General features: G+C 57.7%; 1 protein-coding gene across 3 annotated transcripts; it reads right to left on the bottom strand.

The window, feature by feature from the left end:
- Positions 1-4,038: 4,038 nt before the first annotated feature.
- On the bottom strand, positions 4,039-27,038 carry CCDC102A (coiled-coil domain containing 102A). 3 transcript variants are annotated; one of them, XM_055332213.1, is made up of 9 exons: positions 26,892-27,038; positions 18,283-19,026; positions 15,944-16,170; positions 12,885-12,993; positions 10,834-10,950; positions 10,219-10,428; positions 9,753-9,923; positions 8,404-8,507; positions 4,039-6,260 (listed from the first exon to the last, which is right to left on the bottom strand). In XM_055332213.1, exons 2-9 carry the CDS (start codon positions 18,883-18,885, stop codon positions 6,131-6,133), a joined length of 1,671 nt encoding a protein of 556 aa, XP_055188188.1. In that variant the 5' UTR covers positions 18,886-19,026; positions 26,892-27,038; the 3' UTR covers positions 4,039-6,130. The 3 variants fall into 3 exon arrangements, with proteins under 3 accessions (XP_055188188.1, XP_055188187.1, XP_055188189.1); XM_055332212.1 differs by lacking the exon at positions 26,892-27,038 and adding an exon at positions 26,386-26,477; XM_055332214.1 differs by lacking the exons at positions 4,039-6,260; positions 26,892-27,038 and adding exons at positions 8,065-8,206; positions 26,386-26,477.
- Positions 27,039-27,842: the final 804 nt, after the last annotated feature.

Consider the following 27,842-nt stretch of genomic DNA (forward strand, 5'->3'; position numbering starts at 1 on the left):
TCATTCATTCATTCGCTGAACACTCAGTGAGCTCCTGCTATGTGGCAGGTGTAGGTGCTAGCTACGAAAGTGACTAAAAAGTACCCCAAATTCTAGCCCACAGAGAATTCACGGGCTAGAAGGGAGCAGTAGAAAGTCAGCACCAGCCAGGTGAATAAATCAGCAATTGCAAAAGGAGAAGCCATCTGGAAAAATCAATGTCAAGGGACTGAGATGGAGGTTAATGGGCACAGGGGAGGGAATATCTGTGCAGCTAGAGGAGCCAGGGAAAGATGTGAAGAAGGGAAAGATGTTTTGGGGCAGAAGGAACAGCATGCCTGGGGGTGGGAATGGGCTTGGGGGACCAAAAGAGTAAAAAGGAAGCCAGTGGACTGGGATGCTGTGAGTAAGGAGGACATGGTGGGAGATGAAAAGAGATGCCATCCAGACCTTCCAGGCCCCCCGGAGGCTGGGGAGGGCCACGTGGTCCACACAGAGTGCACCGGGAGCCACTGGTGCCGAGGTCCCAGCATCTGCTCTGGATATAAGTCCTGCTTCTCAGTGGCTATGACACCTGGGAAAACTTCTGGGGGGCTGGACCTCAGGGTCCTCACCCGTGAAGGTGGGAGAGTAATTGTGACACCTCACCAGGCTGTCATGAGCATCAAGAGAAGTGAGAGGCAGGCTGCCTGGTGGGGCACCTTTCTTCTCTCTGACCCCGTCCTCCTTAGCTCGGCAGCTTCCTCACCTTAGCCCTTGCAGAGTCTGGGGGATGGGATAAACTTCATCTGATAAGGGATTCCCACCAGCCACATCTCAAGGGATTTTGTTACGCACAGAATTCCGGTTTGTCAGCAGTAGGGTGGGCTTGGGGGGTGGGGGGGGGAGGAAGTGGTCCAGGAACAAAGGTGCCTTTGCTTTCATAGTGCTACCCAGTGCTACCCTACGCCCCCGAGCCTCATTCCATCCTGGAATCAAGATACCTGGGCAACTGGGCAGCTGTCAGGTGGAGGTTTCTGAGATTGGACCGAGGGCAGAGAAAGCTGAGTGTGGCTGAGTGGGCGGTGCATGCAGGCAGAGGCAGATCCCAGACAAAGATCCCCACGCCGTATAGGTATAGACAAGGGCGTGGCACTTCCACACAGACGTGATGGGGTCCTCGGACAAAAGCGAACAGTACTGCTGGGAGCTGAACCCCATGCTGGGAGCTTGGCAAACATGCTTTCAAATCCCCACAGCACCCCATGGTACACATAAGGAAACCAAGGCTCAGGGAGCCTCTTGCCCATTAGGGGTACAGGTGAATCCACATGTTTGGCCGCACTGTCTTGAGTTATTATAATAATGGAGAAGGTCAGAGGAGTGAAGGATCATGGTGCTATTAAGGGGCATAGGGTGTCCCAGGTCCCAGGTGGCGGCCCTTGGATAGGCTGCTTGGCTCTCTGCACCTCAGTTTACTCAGCCGGGTAACAAGATTCCCAACTCTGAGCTGCCTAAGTGAGAGGCTAAAATGGGGTGTGGGAGAGAGAGGGCCCTGCAGAGTATCTGAAGCGAAGAGGGCTTGATGTCAGTGGTTCTCTGCATCACCAGCTCCTTCCTCCCCGCCTCCCGCCTGCTCTGAACCTGCTCAGATCCCAGACATGTGCTGCAGGCTATAGATGAGAACACCTGTGGACTTGCCCCGGTTCAGATCCCAGCCCTGTCATCCACTGGCTGGTCTCTTCTCTCTCTGGGCCTCATTTTTCTCCATCAAACCATTGCTCACCTCCCAGTTTGTTGTAAAGACAAAAATTAAATGATTCCCTGGATGAGGAGCATCAACTCTGGATGATCCTCACCCTCCTCTCCTGGGGAGATCCAAATCCCCAGAGGTGGGACCCCTGCCCTCGGAACTGGAGGGCCAGGTGTGAGCAGAGGGCCACAGAGCTGTCACCCTGTCCAACCAGGCCACTAGTGCAGGTGCAGAGACAGTGCTGGAGAAGCCAATGGCTCTTTCCCAAACCCAGTGAGGGGCCTGTCTGGACTTTATTGTAGAGTAACAGGGACCTGAGACCAAGTGACTTGGGAAACGTGCTTAAGGGCACGTAGAGAGCACCCCCAGGGCCAGGATGTGGAGTGAGACTGTGTTTGTCCAGCAAGGGGGAGCCAAGGCTAGTTCTTGAGTGGGGGAAGGGAAGGCTAGGATGCTCCTCTCTGACTTCAGGAAGCCTGGGAAGTGGGAAAACCATGGAGGAAGGCTTCATGTTTACATCTTTTTAGGCTCTACCTCCTGCGGAAGTGGGGAGTCAGAGCACCATGGAGACAACTCCCAGTGCAGCTGGATCTGTGGGGTTGGAGGAAAACTGGGAGGCTTTCCAGGGAGCCCCACTCCCCTAGGAGGAGTCCGCCTGGGGCCTGGGAGGCAGCTGGCATCTTGCAACCCTGCAATTAGTAGGGAGAGGATCTGGGTGGTGGTGGGGTGGGGGTAGGGCGAGAGCTGCAGCTATTTGGTGGGTGCTGTCTCTGCCTCCAATGTTTCACCCACTGCCCCAGAAGGGTGCTCAGGATGGCTGGCAGGCCCCAGGCAGACAGGACACTGGGTTCTGGGGAGGGAATGCAGAACATAGGCAAAGCCAGAAAAATAACAATAAAGTTGTATTATTGGATGTGGGTTTGGACGACTCAGTTGCTATTGTCCTCATTTTACAGACTGGGAAATGGAAGCCCAGAGAGGGACAGGAGCTTGCCAGAAGACACAGCACCCCCACTCCATCCCAAAGAATGGGGCTAGATACCAGTCTTATCTGGAAGCCTGTGGTACAGGGAGGGGAGGTCACAGATTTCCATGCAGGCCACCCTGCAGGGCTGCCCTGGAGGGTCAGGTTGGCAGCGTGACCTCTGCTGTAGAGGGAGGGGAGCCAAGCCTTCAGAGGGCTGACTCCAGGGCCCCCAGCCTGTCCCTGCAGGGGGAGGAGGGGCTGGGTGGGGCAGTCTGGCCCAGCCAGTTCCCTAGCCTGTCTGGGCACTCCAGGCCTGGGAAGAGAGGCCCTGGCACCGCTGCCCCTGGGCTGCTGCTGATTTGGGTATTCGACCATCTGCCCTGGGAGACTTATCTGAGTTGCAGAAAGACCCATCCGGGACTGGTCCTGCAGGCCCTGCAGTGGGGTTGGAGTTGGGGGGAGGGTGGTGGTTCTGGCTTCAGCCTTCTACCATGCCATCCATCTTCTCTCCTTCCCTCCTGTTCTCTCCCCTCCCCCTTCCCTCTTTCAAAGATGCCCACTAAGCCCAGGCTACCTTGCTGGCTGCTGGCAGGATTCTCTGGCCTCCAGGAGCAGCTGGTGGGATGGGAGAAGCAAATGCACAGCCCACTACCACTCCAATGAGCCAAGTAGGCTGACCTTTGAGGGGCTAGGTGCTTTGATGGGGGAGGGGCAATTCTGGTGGCAGTAGGAAGTTCAGTGTAGTTGGAGCTGCAGGGTCTTCGGGGACATGGAGGGTGGTGGGGCTGCAGGGGAGGGCAGGGGCTGTACCACGTAGGGCCTTGCCTTGGAGGGTTTGGGGTAGAGGCCACAAGCAGGAGCTCAGGCCTCAGAGTCATCTGACCTGGAGTGCCAGCATCCCCACCAATGAGCTGTGTGGCCTTGGGATGGTACTTGATCCCTCTGAGGCTTTGCATCCTTGGTCAAAAGTGGGAAGACATGGTAGCACTGGCCTCAACGGATGTGAAACACATCGTGTGGCTTCGTCTTCCGCAGTCGCCCCTGCGGGGAGTTCTGGGCCCACGCCTGACACACGTACTCGGCCCGCTAGAACTTGCACTGACTTTGGGCCAGCGTCTTCCCTTCTCCAGTCACAGCTCCCTTGCCTGGCTGACCGGATCAGGCCAGAGGAAGAACCCTCACACGGCCTGGGGGGGCCAGGCAGTAACACAGTTGAGGTGCCTGCTGAGCAAGGCTGCGGGCGGCACCCGCCTCTCCACCCAGCGGCCACGGCCACACGGGACGGTGAACCCAGTGTGCTCTGACGAGCTGATGCCTCACAAGAAGGAAACCTGCATTTTTCTGCGAAACTCCCCATTACTAATATTAGCCATGCATTTAATACAGTTTTTAAAGCATCACGGGAGCCAAAGCTGACGCTTCTGTTGGCAGATGCTGCCACCAAGAACAACGGGACGAAAGAGCCTGGAGAATCTTCCAGCCCTGTGGTCTGTGGCTGTCTCTCCCCTCCAGAGACTTTGGTTTTCCCTTGGACAATGAAGTGGGAAGCCAGACCCTCCCCTGGCTGACATTCTCAGGAGCGGCCCCGCCCGCAGACAGGGCCGGGAATGGGGCCCCTGCTCAACACTCTCGGCAGAGGTGCCAGGGAGTCTGGGGGAGCCCGCTGTGCCTGCGGATCTGCTCTGTGTCTGGGAATGGCAGGTCCGCCTGCGGCCTGGGGAGGTGGCTCCCAGGGCTGTCGTCAGTGAGGGCCTGGCTCCTGGGGGTCAAAGGGCAGTATTTCAGCCTCTTCTGGGGCCCACTTCCTGTTTGGGAGAGAAAACAGAAAGACGACTGGCAGGAACAGTCCTCTTCCCACAGCCTTTTGGTCGGAGGCCCTGGCTCGTGAGGAAAGACCCATGGCGGGTGGCTCCCCACAGCAGGGTCTTGCCTACTCCCTCCTTTCCCCTCAGAGCCCAGGAGGGAACCTGGGGTCTCTCTGCCAGGATAGCAAACCCCACTTCACCAGCATCACTTGGTCAGGTGTGGCAACACGGGAAATGTTTGGTGCCCATATATATCACTAGCTGGGCTCTGGCACCATCTGGGTCCCAGCACTGTATCCTTAGGGGCCCCTCAGACGGTCACAAGAAAGAAACCCACTGCAGGTAGCTCCCCTCTGCAGGCAAAGAGCCCCTTTTCTAATTAAATTGAACTCCTTTTTGGTGCCAGGCCCCTGCTCAGCACCACTTGAGCACAGGCAACTCGCCCCTTCTGCCCACTAAAATAATGCTGACACAGCCTCTTTCTGCCGAAAGCAGGCCTGCTGCCGAGGATTCCTCTAAAGCATCTCATTAAAGGCAGGTGTCTCCGTGCCATCTCAACTGGCAGATTCAATGATGTGTGCGATTGTGTTCTGAATAACAGTTTCCCCCAGATTTAATATAAATCTGCTGGTTAGAGAGAGTTTACAAATTAAGCATCAAAAATTAAAACTACCTGCAATTTCATTACCTAGAACAGGGCTGGGGGAAAGATAAAAGAACTTATTATTTATTGTTGCTTATACCTACTTTTGGTCGCCTAAACTTCATCCCTGTGGCAGAGCCCAGCTGGCAAATCCCTCCTCTCTGGGGCATACCTTCAAGTATTTCAGTAACAACTAACCTTCCCTGAGTTCCAGATGAACTCATCCTATTCTCATGAGAGCTGTATGAGGCACCTAATTTATAGATGGGGAAACGGAGGCTGAGAGGGGTCAAGTCACTTCGCCATTGGTGCACAGCCAGTGAGGGGCAGAAGCAGAGATCTGAATCCATCCGGTGCAGGATCGTTGCCTCCTCTCCTCCAGATTAGACATACACCATACCTTTTCCTTCCACTCACACTGAGCAGCTCAGGTGTTCATCCATTCATTGTTTCTTACATTCGTTCATTTATTAAGTCACTTGACATTCCTGAGCTCAGGTTGCGTGCTAGATGCAAGCTCATGCCGCCCCTACATCACCTGCCCACATCTGCCACACTCTCAGGACTCTGCCCCAAGAACCCAAACTCCATTTATTACAAAAGACTGGGTTTATCACATTGTACTGTAAACAGCTCCCCCTGACCCCAAGGTTCAGAGAGGGAGCCTGGGTCAAAGCCCCAATGGCCCCCTTTGACATCCCCCTCACCCCTGCATGAAGGTCCTAGGTGGCTCAGGGTGCTGAGACCGGGCCTTGGAGTGGTCCTGTGTTTATAAGACCAAATGGGTCCAAGGACCCCGCGCACTTATGTACATGTATAAAACACAGGCCATGGCTTCCCTTCCACTGGGTGTTGCCAGGGCAGGATCATTGGCGCCCACCCTGGGAGAGGAGGAAGACAGCCATGGCAGGGAGCACTGGCAGCTGCCTCGGCTGGAGCGGCCGGTCGGCCCGGACACCAAGGGGCCTGTGGTCACAGGCTGGTCCTGTCTGGCCCTGGCAGCTCTAGGCCACTTGGATCTGCAGGTCCTCGTCTTCATCCAGGTCACTGGCTCCGTCCCCAGCCTCCTCGGTGCCGAAGCGAGCACTTCGGATCTTCCCAAAGAGGGGTGCGTTCTGCTGCTGCCTGCGGAGCCTGTGGAGCCAGGAGGCAGGAGGGGGGAGGGGGGACAGGAGGGTTGGGGGCAGTCTGTCACAGGGGGTTGGGGGAACACTGCAAATGACTGAGCCTTCCCTAGCACTTCCCTGCTGCCAGGCACCAGCTGGGGCCTTCTCCCTCCAGTATCCCATGTCACAGCATCCTCCTGGAAGCCGCTGAGGTGAGGGAGGTGCTACTGTCACCCTCGTTTTACAGACGAGGAAACTGAGGCACAGAGCAGTCAGGTAATTTGCCCAGTCCCCTAGACCGCAGGGAGAGTCAAAGCAGACACTAAAGGTCACACTGCTAGGATTCGAACCTATGCCACGAGGGGAGAGTTTGGGGGTGGTGGGTCTGAGTCCCCTAGATCCCCAATGACAGTGAAAAAGTGCTCCACCCTAGTTCTTCCCCACACTGAATTCCTAAAGCCAAAGTTTATGAGGGCTGGTGGAGGAAATGCCCATCCCCCAGCAGAGTGGCCGTCTTGGCTCCATCTTACTGGAAGGCATGAATTATTAACACGGCAGGGAGGGGGCCAGGCGGGGGCCTCCATTACGGGGCTGTGATTTAGTGAGCTGTCCCCGGAACATTAAAGCACAAAAAGTTGGAAAATAAAACGAGGCAGCAGTCCTGGGCAGCCCTGCCCTCCCCGTTGGAAGCGCTGGAGAGGCTGGGTACATACAGCCTGCTTGCCTCCTTCGGAACAACGTGGCCAACGCTGTGGTAAAGCCCGGGGCTCGGGGCCTCTGAGGGGGTATGACTGGGTGGGGGCGCAGAGTGGGCAGCCTGGGCCCCCATGCAACATTTTATGGACATCACCCCAGGCAGATGGGGAAACTGAGGCTAGGCTGGCAACGTCACACAGCTGTCAGGTCTATATTCCTAGCCACACTCAGCACGTGGCAGCATATAGTATGTGCTCCGTAAATCTGGGCACTGATGGCTGGGGGGTGGGGGTGGGGAGGGGCTATCTGGCTGGACCACCTGCCAGCTGTGTGGCCGGGGAAACACCCTCTTAGGCCTTAGTTTCCTTATCTGTCAGCTTTCTAGAAAAAAAAATCTTCTACTTCCCTTCTGTCATAGGAGCGTGATTCTTGTACAGCGTGGGACCCAAACAGAAGTACAACTCCTCCCCCCAACCAGAGCCCCCAGCGGCCTCCCCTGGATGCGAGGGGAGTAGCAACAGCAGCAGCTGACAGGTCCTCTGCACATACAATGTGCCAGGCACTTTTATAAGCTCAGTTAAACTGACACAGAGAGGTTAAGCAAGTGGCCCAAGACCACACAGACCATTTCCAAGCTAGTAAGTGTAGAATCCCACCCACCCAGGCAGTCTGGCTGCAGAGCCTGCGTCACTCTGTCCCGTGGAATCAGAGGATGCGAGTAAGGGCCTGGCACAGGGAGATAGCACAGTGGTCCTGACGCCCCTGGCTGGTGGGGAGTGCTTGTGGATTTAGGAGGGCCTCGGACTTGGCTCTCTGTCACCTTATGGGCCTAGGGAGAGTACAGGGAGAGGGGGTGACTCACAGAGTATTGGGATGGGTGGTCAGGGGAGGGAGGAAGAGTGTGCTGGGTGGGTCCTCCAGAGACCCCTCGGTCATTCCTTGGTTCCTCACCAAGGCTTCGGCTGATGGGTTGGGCCTACCATGAGGGCTGGGGCTCCTCCCTGCTTCCCTGTGCTCCTATCCCTGATTCTAGCCAGCTTGGGGTTCACGGCAGCCCGGGGACCCTGAGGGCTGCTTGTTCTTGCTGCCCCTGACTCCCCAGATCCTTTGGACCTGACCTCTCCAGCCTCCCCTTCCTTCCCTCTCACCACCCACCCACCTGCTTGCTAGCCGGTCACAGGTCACACAGGTCACACGTAGGAGGTGGTTGCAGGGCTCTCAGCTGCTCTCACTTCCTGCACTTTCCTGCCCTGATTTCCTGGCCCTGGCCCTTCCTGCCTGGAGGGGACAGGATTCTGGCCCCAGGGGTTCCGGGTCTCTTCCTTCCCCACCTTCCCCTCTGGTCAACCTTGACCCGGGAGGAAGTCTCCTGCCCTGTTTCTGTGTCCTGGTTGGGAATCCTGCCCCCGCAGCCACGCCACCCCCCTCCGCCCCTGCCCCCATCCCCGCTGCTGCAATCAGGGCTGTGCGCCCACCTGGACTGCAGATGCTCCAGCTGCACTTGGAGGTTCTCGCTCTGCTCTGTCTGCTCGTCCAGCGACCGCTGCAGCTTACGTGCCTGGTTGTGGGCCTCATCCAGCTGGCGGGGGAGCAGGGCCAAGGGTGCAAAGGTCACCTTGGGTCAGCCTGGCCTGTCATCTGCCCAGGACCAGCCACTCCTGCCATTCCTCTGCCTTTCCCAAGAGCAATCCCTGTCTGTCCCTTGAGGCCCAGACCCAAGGCCCACCTCCTCCAAGGAAGCTTCCCTTTGCTCCTTGCCATCCCTGCCACCCTTGCCTTCCAAATCTACATATCTTCCGAGACCCTGAGCTACTGATTTGGCCATCAGCCCACCTACCACTCTCTCCCTATGGGTTTTTTCATCTGACCATTCATCTGTGGACTAACATCTGCCCATGAAAAGACACCTACCTACCCACTTGCCACTGCTTATTCTACTTGACCAACCATTCACCCCATTCTATCTGCTTCTACTCTCCTAGACACACCTATCATCCCATCTGTCCACCCTTCTGTCCATTCATCCTTCTATGTGCTGTTCCAACCTAGTTATCTAGCCATCTTTCCACTGTCCACAGTCATCTATCTTTTCCGTGCATCTATATACTCATGAATCCATATACTCATTGGTCATTCATCCAGTAACCCACCTATCCATCCACCTATCTACCCATCCATCCAACCACTATCTCCCCATCCCCCTACCCAACCACCCACTCATCCAGTCACTCACCCATCCACACACCTATCCACCCATCCTCCCATCTAGTCACCCACTCATCCATCCAGTTACCTACCCAACACACATATCTATCCACCCATCCACCCATCCAGTTAGCTACCCATCCATTCACCCTTCCAGTCACCCCCCTATCCACCCATCTACCCATCCAATCACCTACCCATCCATCACCCATCCAGTCACCTATCAGACATCTATTGTTATATTTCATCCATCCCCCTCCCGCTCCCTTCCTCATCTACCAGCCCTCTATTTTCTCAGCCATCTGTTCATTCATCCGTGGAGTTACTTTCTTGTTCCATTTCCACATCTAGGTGCTACACAGACCACCGACATGTCCACCCACTCACCCCTCCACTAATCTATCCAGCTACTCATCCACCCTGCCTGTCTGTTTTTCTTTGCACACTATCTACCACCCACCAGACGCTGCCATCTCCACCCCCGCCCCCACCCCCCACCCTCCCCTGGGCCCCTCTGGGCACTGGGGTCCCAGATCACAGTGACACGGATGGCCCCTGCAGCCCCGCACCTACCGCAGCTGAGGCATGAGGCCACCCTCGGGCCCCAGTGGGTGCTCACCTCGTCCTCGGCCTGGGCCAGCTCCTTCTTGAGCTCCTCCACCCGTAGCCGCAGCTTCTTCACTTCTGCCTCGTGCTGCTCCACCCGCCGGTTGGCGTGTGCCAACTCGGCCACCTTCTCCTGAAACTGTTTCTTCAGCTTGGCATGCACGTGCTTCAGGTCTGCCAGCTCCTGCAGGGAGGACGGTGTCAGGGGGTACCTGTCGGCTCTCCGTGTGCCTCCCATGTCCAGAATGAGGCCTACACACAGCAGGGGCTCTGCAGACGTGCGGCCGATTGGGTGGGTTCCGTGCCAGAGTGAACATCGAGCACGGGCACGGGGCCCACCGGGGTCCAGGGCCGGCACCACCTCTACCTCAGCCGGCCCGTGGGCTGGAGCTGGACACACAGTGGGTGCTTGGCCCTGGCTGCAGTGGGGGCTGCCCCAGCCCCCCGCCCGGCCCCAGCCGTACCACCCACTCCCCCACCTTGTTCTTCTCAAAAAGTGCGGCCTGACTGGCCCGCAGGTCACAGTCCAGTGCGCTGGCTGTCTGCCTCCGCCGTCGGGCCAGTGCCTCCTCCAGGTCCCCCACCTGTGCCCGCAGCTTCTTGTTCTCCCGTTCCAGGCCTAGCTTCTCAGTCTCCAGCCGCTCACGGCGACCCCACTCAGCAGCGTTCTCTGCCTGCAGCCGCTCCATCTACCACAGGGCAGGACAGGGTCAGGGCTCCAGGGGGAAGGGGGCACAGGAGGGCCTGAGCTGCCTCCCCCCACCCCCACTCCTTCTCCTCCTCGTCCTCCTGGAGCCATTTTTGGCTCCAGGAAGCAGATCCAGCTGCAGCAGCTATAATTAACCTGAGCTGGTTTCACGGTGTGCAGGATGTGGGGGTGCTTCTGGTCCCCTGGTCCCCGTGTGGGAGAGAGGCCCACTGTCCCCTGCAGCCCGCCCACAGACCGGAGCACCTTCTGGCCCTCACCTCAGCACACAGACCTGGTTCTTGCCCTCTTCTGGATGGTTGGCTGATGAAGGCAAGGCCCCTGCCCCCCACCCCCCTACCTCCCCGCACCAGCTCCAAGCCCATCTGGGTCCTGCTGGTGGCCTCACCTCACCCCTCAGCTCAGCCATCTTCCTGTCCATGCTGGACCGTGCACCTAGCTCGTCCTCCAGGTCTTCGGACATGCGACCCAGCTCGTCCTGGTGGGCCTCCTTCAGGATGCTGAGCTGCAGGACACAGCATAACCCGGTTCTGTGACAAGCACCTGGGTACACCCCTGGAACCAGCTCCAGGGTCATGGGTGCTGGGGCAGGCGCGCTTAGCAAGGAGCCTGACGTGAAGTCCAGACGCACCCCTGGGTATCCAGGACAGAGCCTAAATCTGCCTGCTTGTGCCACTTCCTCCTACCTCATGAACCATCTGCCTCCCAGAGTCCACTCGTGGCTTCTGTCACCCCATCTTCCACAACAGCAGCCCAGAATGAGCTCTTTAAAAAGATAAATCCAATTGTATTCCCATCCCTGGGTTCCTTAGGATAAGGCTCGACTCCTTTCTATGCTCTCACAAATATGGCTGGACTCTTGCCCATCTCTCCTTTCTCCCCTTAGTTCATTGTGCTCCAGCCTTGAGTCCACAAACACACCGAGTTCCTGTCTACCCCTGGGCCTTTGCATATATGGTTTTCTCTACCCGGTGTACTCTTTCCAGGATTATTTTTATTTATTTTATTTTATTATTTTATTTTTTAATTATTTTTTTTACAGGGTTGACTTTTCACAGTTCTTGGGCCTTGGCCTAGATGCCCCCTCCTCAAGGAGGCCTCTCTCACCCTCGCTGACTACAAGTGGTGCCTCCTTTCTTCTCCGTCCCATTCCCCACCAGGATGTGAGCTGGGGAGGACAGAAAGCTTGTGTGTCCACCTTTGTATCCCTATGTGGCCTTGGCACTGGGTGGCCCTGTGAACTGGCTGAATGCGCCCGGTGGATCCGAACAGGGTCTGCGTGTGGGTGCGGGCTTGGCCACATCAGGATCGCCTGCAGTGGTGGCCGCACGGTGCAGGCCCTGCACTGCGCATGTGCCGTGCATGAAGAAAACCAACAAACTATCACTCTGTGTGATGGTGGGGACGAGCCCCAAATCCACGACACTGAGGGAAAGAAGCCAGTTACAAAGGAGAATCTTTAGAATTATCTGCTAAACTGAGCACTCATGCTTTATTCACTTTTCTGCAAATGGTTCATCATTTGAAAAGACTCAAAAGGCAGATTTCTGCCCCCCTGCCCCCCAAGATGTCACTTGAGGAGGGCGAGCATTTTAGGGTCTTCCCTAAGAGAGTCTACCATGAGACAGTGTCAGTTGCTTCCAGGGCAGTTCCAGGCTCTGAGGGCTGGCATCTCTGCTCCTTCTGGAAATGTCGCAGGTCCTGCAGACTTTCCCCAGGTGGCCGCGCCCCCTGGTGGCCACGGGGGCCTGCACGGGAGGCAGGGGCAGCCACCCAGGGGGCCCCGCTGGCCGAGTCCCCATACTGCAGGCCCTCTGCCAGCTGGCGCCTCAGTTTTGTCATTTACAAAATGGGGACCTCAGGGTCCAGCATCCTTGACTGCCCAGAGGCAGGAGTGACAGGGAGCACACACTAGACTCGGTCGGTGAATCCTCCATCCAGACTTGTCCCCTTCAGCCTGGTTGAGGAAGTCCAGTGAGGTCTGGTTCCCTGGTGACCTCATCCCTCTCAAGGATGGCTTCTTTCGGTCTTGCCTTAAATGTCACCTTCTGAGAGAGGCCATTCTTTTTTTTTTTTTCCCCTTAATTTTCATTTTTTATTTTACTTACTGCTTTGTCATTTTATTTTATTTTCTTATTTTTTTAGACATGGCATTCTTGACCTGCCATCCCAGCTCCCTTATCCTGTCTGACTCCTTCATAGTTTATGAATTTACCTGCCCGGTTACTGTTGGGATCCCCATGCCCCACTCCACAGCCCCTCCCTCCCCAAGGTGAGCTTCTGAAGACAGGGACACAGCCTGCTCGAGCACTCAGGACAGCATGTGGCGCATGGCCAGCGTTTGACAGGGAATGACCAAACTCCCTTCTTTCTCCCACTGCTGAAATTCAACAGTGCGGTGCTGCTTCCTCTAGGAAGACCACCGTTTCTGAGACTCACCTGCTTGAGCATTTCCTGCTTGGTCTTGTTCAGCTCCTCGTACTTGATCTTCCACTGGCTGAGCTCCCCTTCCAGCTTCTCAATGTTCCTGCTCAGTGTCAGTTTATCCCTGGAGAGAGGAAGAGAGAGACAGACATGGGGAGGGCCCACTGAGGCTCTCTGCTGAGAGTCCTCCTGTGCAGCCTGCACCAGTACAGTCTGTGTCCGAAGTCTTTGCCTCAGCATTCAAGGCCCTGGCACCCCATACTATGGCAGGCATGCCAATTTTGCATTCCTTCTGGAGCTGTCCACCCCTCTGACCCCCTGTACAATTGTGGATGCCCAACTCACAAGTGGGCAGGTCACCGGGACTCCAGGGCATTGGTCATCCCTGCTCAAGAGTCTCAGGCTCAACAGCCAAATATGACCTCTGTTCTTGTATGTACTGTGGTTGCCTGTAAGGCACAGTCCTGGGGTCAGAAAAGCTGGAAAACACGGTCCAGTGGGTCTTGGATGGAGGGGTCACCTCTGGTCATTATCACTGGGTTGGGGGAATGGTCTCCTATGATCCCCACTCTGCACTCTGATCTGTGCATGAATGAGATGCTGTGGGTAAAGAGCATGAGACCTGGCCCCTGGCACACAGTAGGTGCTCAACTAACAGCTATATTTATTCTTACTCTTCAGCATGCTTGCCTCCTGACAGCCCTCCCTCTCGGGGAACCGGACATTTCACGCCTCTCACATGGGCTTCTCAGAGGAGACAATGCCACCCTCTAGGAGGCATTTCTGGTAATCAGGCCTGACTGGGTCACTCAGTGGGCAGGGATGAGGGTTGCCTCTGTCCTGCACTGAATGCCAAGGGCCATCCCACCCACCCCGGAATTATCTTGCATCCCCATTTAACATGTGCATGTCCTGTTGGACATCCCTGGGGGTGAAAATCATCTGAGCCTAGACCTTCACTCTGATTTACATATAAACAGAAAGTATCTTTTGTACTAACAGAGCGTTTCCCCAGGAACAGAATCGGTGTGTAAACTGAGGGAATGTTGGGCTTTGCTTTGTTCAGAACTTTGTTCAAAAAGGCTGTTCCTCTCAGGAAATCTTGTCACCACCATGACGGCACTGGTGTATCTGAGTGGCCGACCCCACAATCTACACCTGCGGTTTTTGTAGCTGTCCTGGGAGGTGAGCCCATACACACAAAACCTGACTCTCAGGGCGCACTATGCTGGGAGTACCTGCTGGGAGGGTTATCGTCACCACCCTTCTTTGGAAAGGCACCAGATTCTGACTACATCTGTCCCTTGGACACCGTGGGTTTCAACCACATGGGTCCATATACACGTGGGTCGTTTTGATAAATACAGTACGGCATCGTATTTTTCTTTTTCTAAATGTTTTCTTTCCTCTAGCTTCCTTTCTTGTAAGAATACAGCACATAATACATAGAATACACACAAAACATGTTGATCGACTGTTTATATTACCAGTAAGGCTTCTGGTCAACAATTGGCTATTAGTAAAGTTTTGGGAGGATCAAATTTTAGGGAGTCAGATTTTCAACTGCATGAGGGGGGTGTCAGTGCCTCTGACCCCAACATTGTTCAAAGAACAACTACACTTCGTTATTTCCTCTAGTGGAGCTGGGCCTGAGCATGTCCACATCACATTATGTATATTTGGTTACAAACACCCTTCGTGGGATCCCTGGGTGGCGCAGCGGTTTGGCGCCTGCCTTTGGCCCAGGGCGCGATCCTGGAGACCCGGGATCAAATCCCACGTCGGGCTCCCGGTGCATGGAGCCTGCTTCTCCCTCAGCCTATGTCTCTGCCTCTCTCTCTTTCTCTGTGTGACTATCATAAATAAATTAAAAAAAAAAATTAAAAAGCAGACAAATAAACACCCTTCATTTCTGCTTTATCTTTTGGATTAGTGAAACAGATTGCTTTTTGCCCGTCTTGCTTAAACAGAAATTTATGGTCTTGCAGTCCTGGTGGCTAGAAGTCCAAGCTCAAGCGGTCGGTCTGCAGGGCTGGTTCTGTCTAAGGCCCATGAGAGGGAGCCTGTCCTCTCGTTTCTGGGAGTCTGGGGGCCATCTCTGGTGTTCTTTGACTTACAGAAGCATCCCCCTGATCTTTGTCTTTTTTTTTTTTAAAGTAGGCTCTCTGCCCAACATGGGGCTTGAGCTCACAACCCCATATCAAGAGTTGCTTGCTCCACTGCCTGAGCCAGACAGGCGTCTCCCGATCTCTGTCTTCATACTATCCATGCGTATAATTTCTGGACAGAAAAGGGGGTGTTACAAAATGTTCATTATAATCAGGCCTGTCCCTTGATCAAGGTCACTGGTGACCTCCATATTCTAAATCTGCTGGTCAGTGCTTAGCCCTCTTCTTCCTTGATCAGTTGCTCACTCCCTCCTCCATGAACACAGTGCGCCTGGTTTCCCTGGCCCTTCCCAGACTCCCTTCTCCTGTTTCCTCTGCTGCTTGGCTCTTTCTCTGATCTCTAAACTCTGGCTGACTCCAGGGCTGCATCCTCTGACCTCCCTCACCCAGCTCACAGCTTTTGAAATCACCTATTCACTGCTGACTCCTGCGTTTTTACCTCCAGCCCAGATCTCCCTCATGAAGTCCAGACTCATTCATGTACCCAGCTGCCTCCCTGTCATCTCAAATTCAACTAGGCCAAACCCGAATTCCCATCTGCAACCCTTCAGCCTCCCTGACCCTCCCTTCCCTGCTTTTACCTTTGCCCATGACACTCTCTCCCCACTAGGACAGAAGCTTCATGAGGCGGGGGGTGGGGAGGGCTTGGGTTCAATTATAGCCATATCCTCACTGCTGATTCCAGGTCTGACCCAGAACAAATGCACGATACATATTATTTAAATTAAGAACACAAAACTTGCACTGGGTGCTCCAGTTACAGTACATTGCTCCAAAATTCCAAGCCTAAATAGTGCCCTTCACCTTCAGCAAGTCTCATGTTCCATGACATGGACTTTCATCCTGTGATCCTGATGGTGCCTTGGTGTGCCCCCGCCCAGGCCCTGTTTCCCTCCTGGAACTCACTCTCGCTCCTTGAGCAACACCTTCTGGGATTCATCCAACCGCAGCCGCAGGGCAGTCAACTTGGATGTATCCTCCTCAATGGTGGCTGTGTCTTCCCAGGGTAGCCGGCTGCGCTCCTGGCGGCCTGAGCTGCTCCGTGGGACCCCGGCCCCCATGCTTCGTGCCTCCCAGCAGCCATCAGGCTCCTCTGGTCTGTTCTTCAGCAGGCTCTCCACTAGCTCCAGCTCCTGTAGAGACCAAGGTGGAGGATGGACCGGTGGCTGCTGAGCCCTCACCCCCCATTGCCGACTTCATGAACTTTCCTAGGTCCTGGGTCTGCGATCAGCTTGGTGGGTGACCTTGGGCAAGTCACACAGCCCTTGTGGGCCCCAATTTCCTCTTTTGGAGCCTGCCTCTCCATCCCCTCTATTGGGCCTCTCCCTTTCACCTCCTGGAACTGCATACAGAGTCAGCCACCAAAGTTCCCTGTTATCTTAGGAGATTTCCCAGGAAAGGTGGTAAGCTCCCTGTCACTGGAAGTATGCAAACATATGGTGGGACCTGATGTGAATGGATGCAGAAACAGGGACTCCTACAATGGATAGGAACTAGATTTCCTCAAAAGGAATTCTGGCTCTAAGATTCCATTCTTCAGGAGCAAACGCTAAGGTACTGGGAGGTAGGTGACATAAAAGATGTACAGGAAGGCAACCCCTGTGAGCAGAACCAGCTCCTAGACAGGAAGTAGTGAAGGACTATTGACTCAGTGCCAAGCACCACCCTTCCCCCCATCCCCCCAGCTTCTTATTCCCCTTTGCCCATCCAGCCTTGCCCCTGCTGCACCCCAGGCCTGCCTCTGACCACAAATCTGAGACATCCATGGCCTCTGTTCCTCCAGCCTGGCTTCCCCTATGACCTTTCTAGATGAGTCTATGCCAGCTCCTTCCCTGTCTGGCCCTGTTTCCCTGTGTGGATGGGGACAGTGGCCCTGAGAACTACCTGTGAAGAGAGGTTCTACTAATGTATCTCAGACACAGTCTGGGTGGTGGCCTCAAACGCCACCTGGTTCAAAGCTCTATTTCACAAATGGGGAAACAGGGAGAGAAGGGACTGGTTCTGGGTCACAGAACACAGAAGTGGCTGGGCTGGAGAAAAAAAATCAGACCAAAACCCCAAGGCCTCTGCCACTGCACCTGCTAGCTCCTGGAATGCGACTTTCAGCCACAGCAAGGACAGGACAGGAATAGCACCGTGAGGCTGGCTAACAGGGGCTGTCATCATCTGTCCCAAAGAAGAGCAACAAATGCCACCTCCAGAGGCAGGGCTGGGGGTACTGGAGGCATCAGCCACCAGGAGGCAGCAGTGCCCACTCTAGCCTGCAGGGGTGGCAGGGGCTGGGCAGGGGAGGGGAGAAAAGGGGAAGGGGCAGCCAAGAATCTCAGCTGGAGGAGCTGGACTGTCTGAGGATGGAGCTGGGAGGAACCTGAGCCTGGACTCTGCTCTTAGAAGGCCTGCTAGTCAGGGGCCCGCTGCCCTCACACCCACCGTTCCTGCTCCAGCCATCCTGATTGTTACCATGGGCTTTGGAGGTCACCTGGGTTCAACTACCCAGCACTCCAGTCACCAGGTGGGAGACGTTAGTACTTAATCTCTCTGTGCCTCAGTGTGCTCATCCACAAAGCAAACACCTCTTGGGATTGTGATTGGATTAATTAGATCCTGCACATGCCAGCGTAGTGCTCTCTGTAGGTGCCCACAGGATGACGGGAGCTGTCATTCCCGGGCTCTGGGCTTTTGCATGCCTAGAAAGCCAGCTTGCATATTTCCAGCTAATTCCTCCGCATCCTCCTCCGCATCAGCTTGAATGGGACCTCTTCTAGGAAAGCTTGTGTGAAGCCCCCTCCCCAGAGCCTGGTTCAGGGACCTTCTCTGTGCTTCCAGTACCCTAACAACCTCCACCTCTCAAGCTTTGACTGGTGCGGTTGTAAATGTTGACTCCTAACCACCTCCCCACCCATTCAAGTTGAAAGAATGAATGGACTCAGTTCTGCGGCTAACGGATGCCTACCAGGCAGGTGCTCCGATCGGCTGCTGTCCCGAAGGGGCGATTCTAGGGTTCTGTTGGCTGCTTAGGCGTCGAGTGGAGAACACCAGGTCCCAGGCCTCTCCACCCTCTCCACCGCCGCCAGAAGTCTGGCGCCCTGAGTCCCCGCGGAGCGGAGGCGGCGCAGGAGAGTGAAACCTCCCGGCGACCGAGCCCTCCGGGTCCCCCTCGCGGCCCCGCCCTCCGCCCTCGGGCCCCCAGCGCCCAGGCCCTGCCTCGAGCCCGCCTCCTCGCCAGCCCCACCCGCGCCGCGCACCTGGCTGCCGGGGGGCGCTTCGGCCCCGACGTCGCGCACCGGCTCCTGCTCCCGCTCAGGCTCGGGCTCAGGCCCGTCGGGCGTCCTGTCGGCGGCCCCCCGGGCGCCCCGCAGCCGCGCCAGCTCGCGGCCCCGCGCCTCGCACTCGCCCTGCGCCTCCTGGCGCTCGCGCCGCGCGCCCGCCAGCTCCTTGGTGAGCGCGTCGAGGCGCTGGCGCAGCTGGCGCACCTCCTCGCGGGCGCGGTTGCGCTCGGCGCGCACCTTGCTCCACTTCTCGCGCCAGTTGGCCGTGCAGTCGGACCACCAGCGCATGGTCTTCTCCATCTGCGCCGCCCGCGCGCGCGCCTCCTCCAGCTCCCGCAGCCGCAGCTCCTCGCGGCTCTCCCAGTCCCCGTCGGCCAGCAGCGCGGGCGGCGGCGGCAGCGGCGGCGGCAGCGGCAGCGCGGGCGGCGGCCCCGGCGAGGGCGTGCCGCTGGGCGGCGTGGGCGGCAGCGAGTCGGCAGGGCCCCCGCGCTCGGGCGACGGGCTGCCCAGGATGGTCAGCAGGCTGCCCTTGGACAGCTGCGGAGACTCGGCCAGCCGGGGGCTGGGCCCGTGGCTCATGGTGCGGCCGGCCGGGCGGGCCCCGGGGTCCACCTCGCGGCGGGCTCAGCGGCGGCGCGGGGGCGGCCGGGTGTGCATGACGCCACCGTTCCCCACCGCTCTCCCGGCCGCCGCGGCGGGCGGGACGCCTCCTCCTCGGACCTGTCGGAGAACGCAACCGTTAGCAGGTGGTGGCCCCCATCTGTCCATGCCCGTAAGCTCAGCCACGGGGAGGGCGAAGGGGGCAGCGGGAAGAGCTCGGTTTGCTCCAGGGAAGGCCCCAGGGAGGCGTGGTGGTGGGCAAGGGCTGTGGCCGCTTCCTCCCGGGCTTCCAGGCACCCCCCCCAGTCCCTTCATCCTGCGGCCAAGGCAGCCGATCAAAACCTCGATCTGCTGCTGTCCTTGACTTTTAAGTCGCATTTCACCGAGAGAATGGCTCCCCCATCTCCACCCCAAGTGCAGCATGCTTGCACACTGACATTACTCCCAGGAGTCCCCTCCCTGCCTCTTTCTGCGCTGAGCTAACTCTTCTCATCCTTAAAATTTATGAGATACCACTCCTCCTAGAAGTCCTCCGGGACCGCCTGAAGCCAGGTGGCCAGCCACGCCTGTGCCTCCATTAGTAGTGTGACCAACCTCACCTACCATTTATCTGCTTCCCTGCCTGCTCCCCACCCTCACCCCAGGCTGTGGGTTTGCTGAGTGCAGGGCTGGCTCTTGGCCACTGTTTCTGTCCCAGCATATGATGACAATGACAATGACATTTGTAGAGGGCCAACTACAGGCCAGGTGCCACACCCATGGCCTTATGTGGACTATCTCATTTATTCCTCTCAATAGACTCAAGGAAGAGACTGCCATTTACCCCAGAGGAAGGAGGAGGCTCGGAAAGGTTCAAGCCCAGATGTGATTCCAGATGCGGTATCTAGGAGCCCAAATGCAAACACTGGTAAGAGTATGGTGAAAGCAACGCGTGCTCTGGTGTTCTGATGGGAACACGCCAGTGTCTAGATGGCAGGGGTGGGGACCAGTGGGTGTGCAGTGTGGTGAGGGGTCCCATCGCTGGGCTCTGCTATTCATCAGCCACATCACTTTAAAGGAAAGTGAGTCACAGGTCCTCCTCCTCTCTGTCCCCCTCTCCCTCCACTGTGGTCTTGCATGGACCACCACCACCAGCAGCCCCTTGGGATGTCACACTCTCCCTTCCCCATTGAGCTGAGCCTGTCCCACAAATCCTCATCCCCAATCCCAAAACTCTGCCCCAACGACCAGCTCTTCCTCTGCAGTGCGTGGCTGGTAGGGCTCCCAGCACCACAGCAAAGTGCCTCAGCGCCAGCTGCTCCGGCACGCCTGGCTTACTATCTCTGTCCCCTTTCCACCCTCCTCTCACCTCGAACCCCTCACTCTCAGCAGGTGACCTAATGTTATAGTTCACAGTGAAATGGCACGCAGATTGGCATCTATCAGATTGGCACGCCCTCCGGGTCCTGCCCCCAGGCCCATGGCCTCCTCCTCTCTGCCCCTAAGAAGATGGAAGGGCTCTCCCTCTTTGGGTCAAAGTGTTTCCCATCCCTGACATGGATACCCTCTTCAGGGGGCCTCACCCCTGCCTGAGTCCCTTCTGGCACGATCTTCTCCCTCCCTGCTTCCTCTCTCCTTCTTTTTGAGGCCCATCTACCCTTTTGGTCTCCCTTGCTCTCTCTCCAGGCCACAGCAGGCTGGCGTCCAGCCATGCTGCCCATGGGGCAAGTCTCAGCCCCCGCCAGGGTGCCCTCTCTAGCTGTGGGCACCGTCAGTCCCTCCTGCTTCCCTGCATCAGTCTCTTCCCCGGGCTGCCATGCTCTCTGGTCTTTCTCCTACTCTCCAGCTGTTCCCACCAGCCTTCCTGTGGCAATCTGGGCTCACTGTTGAGTGCTGGTGTCATCTAGTATTGGGCCCTCTTTTCTCTCACTGCCCTCTCCTGAGCCACCGCACCGTGTCCTAACAACCCCAAATCTCTCTTTCCAGCCAGGCTGCCCTCCAGACACCACCCCCTCACCCCTCATCTCTATTTGGCTGCCCCTCAGATAACTCAGACTCAGACTGGTCAAACTGGAACTCATCTTCTCTATTCCCTCCACAACCAGTTCCTCCTTCTGGATGCCCCCTCTGGGAGAAGAGCCCTTTCTCCCTCTTTCATGCTCTGGAGGATGTTCTGGAATCTGCTTTCCCCCTGCACCCTGCCACCTCCAAGTCTTGTGGGTCTGACTGCCACACATCACAAGGAGCTATCCACCTTCCAGCCATGCTGCGACTAAGCTGTCCAGGCCACCACACCACCTCCCACCTGGGTGACCCCAGCCACCGCCTCCCTGCCCTGTCCCCCAGCAAGCTGTGCCTTCTTCAAATCTGTTCTGAACAGCAGCAGCCAGAGTGAGTTTTTAAAAATGCAAACCTGACCATGTCAGAGGCCACACCCTTTGTTGTTGGCAACAGCTGTGACCCCTCTCTATCGTCAAGTCCACGTTCACTCCCTCTAGGAGTCCAACTCCAAAAACTCTTCAATCCCAAGAGGAGCTACGGCCACCTGATCCCACCATTTGTTCACTGTCCGAGCTGCCCACCCCAGCCCCTGTCCCCTTGCCCGGTTCCCACTCCATGACCCTAATCTTTCCTGGCCAATGCCTTCAGTGACCCAGTACCCTCTTCTGTCCTGTTCCCTCTGGACAATGCCAGCCCAGGGCACCTCCACTGCTCTGCCTGTCTTGCCTTCACCTATCTGAGCAGGCATGGCAGCTTTTACCACCACGTGGACCTGGCATCAGTTTAAGTCCATGACTGTTAGCATCTCGGTGCTGCCCAGTGATCCTACTGTATTTCTCTAGTCTGTTTGCTGTTTGTTAACTGTCTACCTCTACCAGGCATCAGTTCTAGGCGCAGCTCTGTCACCAACCTCATGTAAGCCACTGCCCCTTTTTGGGCCTCAGTTTCTTCACCTGTAGAATGGGGGTGGGGGTGAGGTAGACCAGTGGGCTTAAGGAAGGGATCCTTCAGATTCACTTTGACACTTGCTTAAAATGCAGTTCCTGGGCCCTCCCTCCCCCTCTCCCCCACTAAGACTCCTGGTCAGTAGCCATGGGGCTGGGAATTTGCATTTTACTAGTTCAAGTGGGGGACACTTGAGTATTTGGTGATACTTTGTCACCACCCATAGTTTTCATACATACAAACGTGTATGTCTCAACGCCAATAACACCTGCACAAAGTTACAGAAGCCAGACACGGCCACACAGATCTAGGTTCTAGCTCCCTGTATGCCACTAACTTGCTGGCAGGCTGCATGCCTTCTGACTCAGTCTCCCCGTCTGTGCAGTGAGGTGGCAGGCTCAGATGCCATCTGCATTCAGACATCTCTGCACACCCTGCAGTCACACAGGTAATCCCACACACATACACACAGATACGAAGACATGAGGAGACACACGTATCCTTGGAGATGGACCTATATGCACATACAGCTATATGGATGCACAGAGGTGCTCACCTGGAGATACAGAGTCACAGATGTGCCCGACGACAGACACATGCCAATGACAGATGGATACACACAGAGAGACTGCAGATACTCATCCCTGAGATGAACTTGGCCACACACAGACACACATACAGGCACTCACACTCCTCTCCCATTTTCCTGGCCCAGCTCCACGAGAAGGTCTTGGAAAAGAAAAACAATGTGAGAGCCTGAGGGGGAGGGGAGGAGCCAGGAAATCCCAGTGCTAGCCTGGCGCCCACCACAGCTGTGCTGGTCATGGGGACTGGTGGGAGGGTCCTCCAGGCTCTGTCCTCTGGGCCCTCCTGGCTGCCCCTAAACTGAGAGGGTGGCAGGGAGGGGGCCCGATGCCATATTCTCTCTGCCTCTGGAAGCCACCAGGCCTGGCATGGTGCTCGGCGGGATGGGGGCGGGCTCCTTCCAGGAATCTCCAGCCTGTCACGCAGGGGCAGGGCCGGCGCCACCCAGGCCCCTAATGGCTTCCAGGCGCCCATGCTAAAGGCAGGAGTGGGCTCCAGACTCAGTTCCTGTTGCCCTTCCCAGCAGCCTGGCCCAGTCCCTCCTGGGGGCTGAGGGAGGAGGAAGGGGAACAAGGGGGAAAGAGGAGCTCTGAACAGTTCTCCTGCCTTTCCTCTTGCAAGCCCAGGGTCCCCTGGAGGCTGTGTGTGCACGCGTGTGGGAAGCGGTGGGTGTCCAAGGTTGGTTTTATCTAGAAGCACGCTCCCCCAGCACACTGGGAATCCTGCACTCTGTGTGGACTCAGGGCAGCCAGACCCTGCCTAGCAACGCCTCCCCTCACCCCTGCTCCCACCCCACTCACATAACACAGCCTCAGGGACACACACACACACACACACACACACACACACACACACAGCCCTAGTAACGGCCACACTCAGTGAGAGTCATGTAACACAGAAGCTCAGCTCACAGTTACAGAGACAGGCTCTGGCTGCCCTGTCCTGCCCGGCCCCTCCCCACCAAGCTCAGTGACTTCCTCCCATAGGGTGTGTGTTTTCTATGTGTGGGGGGGCCTCCTGATTCCCCAAGGGTGTCACCCCCCCCCAAAGAGCAGGTGGGGGAGGGACCAGCCACTACAGGCCCCAGAGAGCCTGCCCCAGCCCACCCTCCCTTCTGCCTCCTACCAGCCAGACGGGTCTATTCCTGCACTAATCCTCAGGGTTTCTGCTCAGGCTGTTCCCTGTACCCCGCTCTAAAAAACCTCACCCCTCCTTCAGGCTCAGTTCCTCCACTTCCAGGAAATGCCTTGATCTCCTCAGCCCCAAGTGCTCCCTAGGGAGCACAGCCCTACAAACTGTCACAGCCACATCTGGCCAGATGCCCTCTTCTTTCGCAGGGCACACTTCCCCAACTCAGACAGGACACTTGTGCCACCCACAGCTTCTTGGATACAGGATTTTTTTTTAAGGTTTTATTTATTTATTCATGAGGGATACAGAGAGAGAGAGGAAGACAAGGAGAGACACAGGCAGAGGGAGAAGCAGGCTCCATGCAGGGACCCCAATGTGGGACTCAATCCCGGGACCCCAGGATCATGACCCGATCCAAAGGCAGGCGCTAAACTGCTGAGCCACCCAGGGATCCCTTGGATACAGGATTTGCTTAAAGTTGGCTGGTGGGGTAACCAGCAGAGAGCTAAAACCGTGACCTTGCATCCTCTTAGTGGGATAGACCCTCCTAGTGGGACTCAGAGCTCCTGGACCCCAGCCCCATAACTGTCTTCATTGCCCCAGGCAGCTGTGGGCTCACTCTAGGGCAGGAACTAAAATGTTTTGATATCGTACTTGCTTCAGGCCAGGCCCTCATCCACCTTGTCCACAGAAAAGTGACCAGTGGGAGGCTCCTGCTGCTTGTGGAACTGTGTAGATGGTCTCCCCTCCTTTCTCCATCAGCAAACTCTTACACATCCTTCAAGACCCTCCTCTGGGAAGACTTCTCTGGCCTCACACAGAATATGTTAGTGTTCCCAAAGCACTGCCGCCTCCCTGTTCTTCAGCAATGTCATGAGGAAATCTTGGTCTCTCTGGCTGTCATTATGGGGCCCAGCATACAGCAGATGCCCATAAATGCTTTCTAGGCTGATGGACAGAAGATGGACAGTTAGGGGTCCCCTTGTGGAGAAAGAGGGTTGAACTATCCTTTTGGGGCCAGGTTTCAAACCAGGCAGGTATCTGAAACTGTGGCCAAGGTCAAAGTCAGAAGTCATTACATGGCCAGGTCAGGGATTAGGCCTCTTACCTAAGTGGCCCACAGGAGGACAACTTTGTGTTTTGTCCTTGGCACGTTTAGATGAGTCTCAATATCCAGCGAAAGAAGTGAGCAATGCTGAAGCCTGGACAGGGGCCAGCTGAGGGGTTTGGGCATTGCCCAGTGGCCCACCTCTGCCCTCAAGCTCAGAGCTCCACTCTGTCCTTCCAGAACATTTCAGGTGGCGCTCTGGAGCTGCCCATGGCCACAGGCCTGGCTGTGGGAAGGGAGCAGAGCCCAGCAGGAAACCGCAGAGGACAGCCTGATTGGATAAGTGCAGGGTTCAAGGCTGGTCAGCCCACAGACTGCGGGCACCTGTCCCTCGGACCTGCTGCCTGGGCTCCAGCCACTGGATCACCAGTAGAGGACTGAGAGAAGGGAGGGAGGTAAGGAGGGCCTGCAGGATAGACCCGAGTGAGCCTCGGGGTAGGCACCTCTGGCCTGTCCCAGGTATCTCCATCTCAGGCTGAGGAGCCACAAAGATGTCCTAGGTCACATTTAGAACCCCTTTCTTTCCAATGGGCCAACGCCCAGAGGAGCAGGTACTTGTCCACCTCCACACAGAGGACCGGCAGCAAGGTGGGGCTGGAGTGCTGGGATCGGACGCCTCCCCGCCAGGGTTATGTCTACCTGAGGGGCATGATGTCTGCGGATGGGGGCCTCAGGCCCAGCGGCCAGGCACAGCTGGTATGGGAGAGACTGAGGGCGGTGCGCGGGGGCCGGCCTGCCTGCGGGCCAGCGGCCGCCTCTCAGCGACTCCTTGGACTATGCGCCCAGGTAGAGCGGACATGCCCCCGTCCCGGCTCTGCCACTGATACGCGGTGGGATGTCTGCGCCTTTCTGCCTGCGCCTTCTGGGCCTGTTTCCTTGCCTGTACCGTGGGGGAGAGGCACTAACAAGCTCCCTAAAAGCTCCGTCCAGCAAGTGGGCAGACCCTGTGCCAACCCGAGCCAACCAGAACCAACCCGACCGCCCTGTCTGTACAGCCCACACTTAAGATGCGGAAACAGGAGCCCGGGGAGATGGGCTTGCCAGCTCTCCTCCACGGGCGCCGTCGGGACGCCGAGGCAGCTCCAGCCCACTGCATCCTCCTCGCACGGATCCGCCGCTCGTAGCGGCCCAGGCTCCTTCCAGAAATTCGCTTTCTGCCCTCCCACGCCGAGAGTCGCGTCGGGCCCTCCCTTCCTCGCCGCCTCCCCACCCGCCGGGGCCCGGCCCGGCCGCCCCGCTCCCTCTAGCGGCTGGCGGGGGCAGAGGGGGCTCCCGGCCCCGCGCGGCGCGGTCCCGCCCACCCCGCCGCAGGGCCCCCATTGGCGGCCGCCGCGGGCCGAGGCGGCGGCGCCGCGCTCCGATTGGCTCGGGCGCCCGTCCGTCCCACACTCGCCATGGTGACCACGTTGGGTCCCGGGAGGGTTCCCCATTCCGCCCCCGCCCGCGCCCCCTCCCGTCCGGTCCCGGCCCGCAGCATTCCGAAGGCGGCTCTGCCCTCCCCCTCCGGGCCCCGCGGCCGCTCCGCACCCGACGTCCCGGGCCGGGGCGGTGGCGGGAGCCCGGGAGGGGGCCGGGAAGTTCTGCCCGGAGTTTGGGGTTGCTGCGGACGCTGCGCCCCTCTCCTCCAGCACGCCCCGCCTTAACCCCTTCCCTCCCGCGGAAGGTTCGCGGGCTGGGGAGTCCCCGGGACGCCGCGGCCCGCCGCCCCCGGCCCTGCCGCCCCCGCTCACCTCGGCCGCGGACCCGCGGGCTCCGGACGTCCGACCCGCCGCGGCTGGGCGGAGCGGGCACGGGGCTGGCTGCGGCCGCCGCCGGGAGGGCCGAGGGAGGGCCGCCGAGTCTCCTCCTCCCTCCCGGGGGGAGGGGAGGGCGGGGAGGGGGGAGGGGGAGACGGCGGGGCGGGGACCGGGGCGGTGGGCCCCGGCGAGCGGCGGCCGCCGTGTGACCTGGGCCCGCCGAGCTGCCGCGGTGGGGGCAGCGGCCGGGCTCGGGCCGGGCTCGGGCCGGGGCGGGGCGGGCCGGGGCGGCGGGCCCTGCTGGAGAGCGAGCGGGACCCGACGGAGGCCCGGCCCCGCCTGGAGGCCGGGTCTGGGGGCCTCGAGGGGTCCGGCCTCCCGCCTCGCGTTTCCGAGAGCCAGCGCCGCCCCAGGCGCCCTGCGGCAGGGGTGGGCGCCGCCGTCCTGCGGGGCGCGGGGCGCGGGCGCGGGGCGCGCCGGCCGAGTGTTCACTGTGTTACCTGCATTCCTCCGAGGAGCCGCGGAGCAGCAAGTCTCTGCCCTTCACCGGGCCTCAGTTTCCCCTTCGTGCCGCAAAACGGTTCATCGAAGTAACCTCCCGCGTGTGGGGAAGGCTGGTGGGCCCTTGGCCCGCGGGGCGGAGGCTTTCCCCGAGGTGCCGCTGAGCTCCGTGCCGGCGGCCGCAGGGCTGGCGGTCCCCAGGCGGTCCCCAGGCGGTCGCGGGAAGGCGCTCCAGTGCGCCCTGCGGCGGGCTTCCTCTGCCTTGGGAATGAGGTGGCTGCGGCTTGGGCAGGAGATGGGGTCGGACACCTTTCCACACCATATCCTGTACCTGGAAGGCGACTGCAAAGATTCCTCCCCCCCCGCCCCCACCCCCCTTTTTTTCTTTTCTTTTTTTTTTTTAATTAATTTATTTATTTATTTACGATAGTCATACAGAGAGAGAGAGAGAGAGGCAGAGACACAGGCAGAGGGAGAAGCAGGCTCCATGCACCGGGAGCCTGACGTGGGATTCGATCCCGGGTCTCCAGGATCGCGCCCTGGGCCAAAGGCAGGCGCCAAACCTCTGCGCCACCCAGGGATCCCTCTTTTCTTTTAAAGTAGGCTGCACACGCACTGTGAGATAAGAGTCTTCCTGCTCCACCAGCTGAGCCAGCCAGGCGCCCCTGCGGTGAATCCTTCTAAAAATACAACCCAGACTTCACAGAGATAGTGAGGGGGAACCAGAGCGTACTGGGACTTTGCCTTGAAAAGGAAACTGAAAGTGATGAAGAAAAATTAGCTTTAACTCATGATTAACACTGTTTAGATTGTGATCCCAACCATGCAGACATCAGAATGAAGAATCAGCTCTGTTACAGAAAGAGGGTTATTTTTGCAAGTATATTGGAGAGTTTTCACAGGGAAGGATCACACCTTTGGTAGTCAAGCAACTGTCTTTGAAGGACTGG

Source organism: Nyctereutes procyonoides, unplaced genomic scaffold (assembly GCF_905146905.1).
Source record: "Nyctereutes procyonoides isolate TBG_1078 unplaced genomic scaffold, NYPRO_anot_genome, whole genome shotgun sequence".
NCBI lineage: Eukaryota > Metazoa > Chordata > Mammalia > Carnivora > Canidae > Nyctereutes > Nyctereutes procyonoides.